This window comes from Belonocnema kinseyi, chromosome 10, assembly GCF_010883055.1.
Source record: "Belonocnema kinseyi isolate 2016_QV_RU_SX_M_011 chromosome 10, B_treatae_v1, whole genome shotgun sequence".
NCBI classification, from domain to species: Eukaryota; Metazoa; Arthropoda; class Insecta; order Hymenoptera; family Cynipidae; genus Belonocnema; species Belonocnema kinseyi.
In genome coordinates this window covers 70,030,743-70,035,461 of record NC_046666.1, presented here as the reverse complement: position 1 = coordinate 70,035,461, position 4,719 = coordinate 70,030,743, and the positions used below count along the sequence as shown (strand labels likewise).

At 29.2% G+C, this 4,719-nt stretch overlaps 1 protein-coding gene across 3 annotated transcripts in view; it reads left to right on the top strand.

Annotated features, from left to right (window-relative positions):
* LOC117181529 (cytochrome P450 3A19-like) overlaps positions 1 to 4,246 on the top strand; it is a 5,409-nt gene extending 1,163 nt beyond the window's left edge. For 2 of the 3 annotated variants that reach the window (XM_033374310.1, XM_033374311.1), the window contains exon 3: positions 2,158 to 4,245. In XM_033374310.1, coding sequence (XP_033230201.1) covers positions 2,158 to 2,900 — 743 coding nt within the window. In that variant the 3' untranslated portion in view covers positions 2,901 to 4,245. Of the gene's footprint in view, positions 1 to 2,157 lie in introns of all 3 variants that reach the window. The other variant, XM_033374309.1, reaches the window with a different exon arrangement.
* The last annotated feature ends 473 nt before the right edge of the window (positions 4,247 to 4,719 follow it).

Below are 4,719 nucleotides of genomic sequence, written 5' to 3'. Positions count from 1 at the left end.
TGAATAACAATAGTAATTTTAGACGAAAAATACGTACTAACAGACACTATTTTTCTTGTATAGAAAATTAATTTTTTAATTGAAAATTTTACTATTCCATTTTTGGGTGAAAAACGATCGTGTTTAGTTGATAATTCAACTACTTGGTTTAAAATGTACGTATTTTATTTTAAATTCGTCTTTTCTGATTGAAAATTAATCTTCTAGATTAAAAGTTAAACTACTTTGTAAAAAAACATTTTATTAGTTGAATATCCGTCTCATTGGTTGAAAATACTTTCTCTTTCACATTTTGATTGAAAATTAACTTATTTGTTGAAAATTGAAGTGTTTTGTAGAAAAATCTTTTTTTAGGCTTAAAAATTCAACTGAGTTGTTAAAAATTTATCTTTTTGGCTTGAAATTTGTATTATTTGGTGCAAAGTTTCACTATTTTGTAGATAGTTTGCCTTTTTGTCTTGAAAACTTAACAATTCAATTAGAATTTTTTCTGGTGTTGAATTAAAAATCTGTCTCAAATGAAAATTCATCTCTTTTAGTAAAAATGTGATATTTTTTGGTCAAATAAAAAAAATTTCGATTGAAATATCAAGTATTATGTATATTTTTAAATCACTCTTTTTGGATTGAAAGTTCAAAACTCTTTTAAAAAATTCACTTACATGACGAAAATTCTACTATTTGGTTGACAATTGATGTCTGTAGATTTAAAATTCTACAAGTTGGTTTAAAATGCAACTATTTTTCAGAAAATTCATTCCTTTAACTTGAAAGTTCAACTATTTGATTGTAGCAGCAAGTGGCTGATAGTTAATTTTGGTGTAAAAATGTGAATTTCAGGAAAATACACCAACATAACTTCAAGTGGTTGGAAAATGATACATATTCTTCAAAATTTAATAATGTTTTATTAAGCATGCCAATAATTTTGGACGAAGAATACTAGCATAAGAGCATAGCATCAAATAAAATTATTCATAATTTTAAATCCAGCGAAAATCACTAACGTAAAACATGTCTTCACTTTCCCTCATTTCACTAATTTCCTCTGATTTACCGTCCCCACAGTTACCCCACTTTACTTCCTGTTCCTAACTTCCCTACTTCGCCATCCCTCATTCCCCAGCCCGCACTTCCTAATATAAATTCATAAATGACCCATTTTTTACATTTTATTGTGTCATATTCTTTTAATCTTTCAACAATTTAAATTAGTGACTTTTCTTTTATATATTTTTTGGGCTTTGACCATTACCCGAGTAAAAATACTTCGACTTGAGCTCTACTTGGTGATGTCTCGAGTTCGTCTCCAAGACACCGTTGTCTGGTTGCGTCTCAAAACTGAGTCAAGACATGAGCCTTCGTCTTACTTTTATGCTCAATACAGGTAAGACGATGTTTACTTGTCTCAAGTCGAGAATTGTCTTGGCTCAAATGGTAGGCGTAAACTTTTCTCAATACGAAACTTTTTCTACTCAAAAATGAGATTAAAATTGATGAATAAATAATTTGTAATTATTAAATAAGTTATTTTTAATTTAAAAATTCAGAATCTGTGGCTTTCTAGAAGGATCTCCTAGGCCGTTAGAAATATAAATATATATAGTGTCACGGTTGTGAGACTTGGTTGTGGCTGAAATTTTACCGCGATTTCGCTGGAAGCGGGTGCAGTTTTTCAGATTAGCACCCGCTCCCGGCGAAATCCTGCGGTTGTCCTTATGACCAATTTTTAATTATATATATATATATTGTATAAAAATATACGAGATTGTTTAATCATAACAAAGATTAGCTTTTATGACTGTCAGAATGAACTTTTTTGTTACGACAGGTATAAACTCGAAGTTATAAACCGCTCCTCTACGAATTTATAAAAATTATATTCAAGACATAAATATATGTCTTCAAGACATAGAAACTTGTCGCCAAGACATAAATTGAAGTCTGGCTCAGTCTCAAAACTGAGGCATGCACTAGTCGACCTTTCCGATTTCAGCATGTCTTGATTGAGGGCAATTCAAGTCGAAACCAAGTCGAAGGATTTTTACTCGGGTAACAAGAACTTTAAAAAGGTCGCCAGTCAAAGTTTTTAGTTTTCTATTTGAAAGAAATTTCTTAAATCTATCTTTCCAATAATTCGTTTTCTTTTCTGATTAGATGTCTTGGAGGCCAGAAAGCACAATGATGAAAATTACAACGACTTTCTCCAAATGATGATCGAATATCAGAAAACCCATGGAATGGAAACCCTGGATGAAAGAACTTTAACTATCTATATGGAAGGATTTTTCCTAGATGCCTATGAATCTGCAAGCATCACTCTCAGTTTTTTATGTTTTCAACTAGCATTATATCCTGTGATTCAAAAGAAAGCACGCAAGGAAATAATTTATTCACTCACCAAATTTGGTGGAGAATTATCGTATGAAGGCCTGAATGAATTGAACTATTTGGAACAAATTTTGAACGAGTCAATAAGGTTAAATGCTACTATACCATTATTATCAAAGGTCTGTACGCAGGAATGCCAACTTTTAGGAAATGATGGATTATTATGCAAAATTAAACCTGGAGATATAACAGTTATTTCACTTTATGGGCTTCACATGGATCCAAAATACTGGCCAGAGCCAGAGAAATTTGATCCAGAACGTTTTAATGAAGAGCAAAAAGGTAGCAGATCGAAATTTGTGTTCCTGCCTTTCGGAGAGGGACCTAGAATGTGTGTTGGAAGGAGAATGGCTATGATTGAGATGAAAGTAGCGATGGTTCAATTATTAAAGGATTATTATTTAGAGCTTTCGCCAAAAACTCGAATTCCTGTGGAACGGGACTCGAACTTTTCGACCATGCCAGAATGTGGACTATGGGTTTATGTGAAGCCTTTCTTAAAAGACTAGAAATGTGACATTTATAATACATTTGAATTGTGATTATATATTTTATATTAATTTATTGATATAATTTAAATAGTAGATGTAGCAATGTAAATAGCAAGCATCAATGTAAAAATAATATAAAAGTTAATATTAGGGGCCATTCAAAAACTAGGTCACACTGCAATACAGTGCAAAAAAGCACCTCTTTTGGACAAAAATGGACCAACAGTACAATCTTTAACAGATTTTGGAGTTTTTTATGTATGACCGTAACTCTTCCAGGTATAATGACTAAATGCGCATATTTCACTCTGACTAAACAAAGAATTTGTTATTTAACAACAAAATTTGAACTATGTTTTGTCTAGCTTTTCAGAGATAGGAACCTCTTTCAATATTTCCAAATTGATTAAAATAATTAATAAATAAACTCAATGCCTAACTAAAAATATTGTCCAGTAGGCTATATAAAAATAGGAATGTTTTATAATGCTATAAACAAAATATTAAACCACATTAATTTTTTTCGTGATTCACAATGATCAGTTATTTTAAATCCATAGATTTTGTGTAAAATAGGACAGATAATAATGTGTGCTCATAAGTAGTTGATAATAGCTGCATTTTACCAATTATTTAAACAATTTTTTAAAGCAAATGTTCACTTTAATTATTTTTTCATAAGTAGGCTTAATTTTTTTCTGCGGAATGGACTTCAAGTGTTTTTTCAAGGACTCATTGCTGTCATATTTTTCATAATTACAAAACCTGCTATTTATATGAACATTTTCTATAAAGAAATGCACATTTTCATGATTTTTCCAAAATATGCCTAAGCTTATTTGCAGAATAAGTAGCTTCTACATCTACTGGACATTATTATCATTAAGAAGTTTTTAAAATTGTAAACTTTATTGTTAAATAATAAATATGCTGTTTAGTAGCATTCAAATATTTGCAGTCATTCGTTATACCTCCTAGACTTACGGTATTTGAAGAAACTGTAACGATTAAATTGTTGCTTTCAAATTGATCGTTTTTACTTGAAAAGTCAGCTATTAAATCAAGCTGTTTCATTATTGGTTTAAAATTGGTCGTTTTTAGTTGAAAGTTCAACGATTTGATTAAAAAATTATATATCTTGTTGAAAATTTGCTTCTTTAATTTCAAATTAATTTTTTAAGCTGAAAAATTATCCGTTCCATTTTTTTGGGAATCGAGCGTGTTTAGTGGACGATTTTACTTTTTTTTTAATTTATATATTTTGTTGTAAACTCGTATTTTTTGGTGAAAAACTGACCTTTTTGATTGAAAATCCAGCTATTTGGTTAAAAGTTGAACTAATTTGTTACAAATTTAGGTTCTTAGTTAAAGGTCCACTTATTTCGTTGAGAATGTAACTATTTTGTTTTAAATTCGTTTATTAAATAAAAATACATTTTTAACTCTAAATTTAGATAACTTTTTTTTAATTGAATGTTTTTAGTATAAAATTCAAAATTTAAACATTTGGCTTAAAAATTTAACTGTTTTGTTGAAAATCCTTTTTTGGTGTAATATAAATATAATAAGAATACCAACATTATAGGTTATGTTAGACGTGACAAAAATCTGAATAAAAAAAAAATTTTCAAGCTGTAAAACATATTTGAAAGTTGAACAATTTTTTCGTAATTTCTTTGACCAATTTTGAACTTACTGCTTTTTTTGCAATAATTTTTTCTGCTGTATTTTATAAGTAGTTTTACTTTTCTACGCCATTCATCGAAGTTCCGTTACGATATAATATTTATATATGAATTCAGGACAAGTAAAAATGCGTGTAAAAATATATGTATGC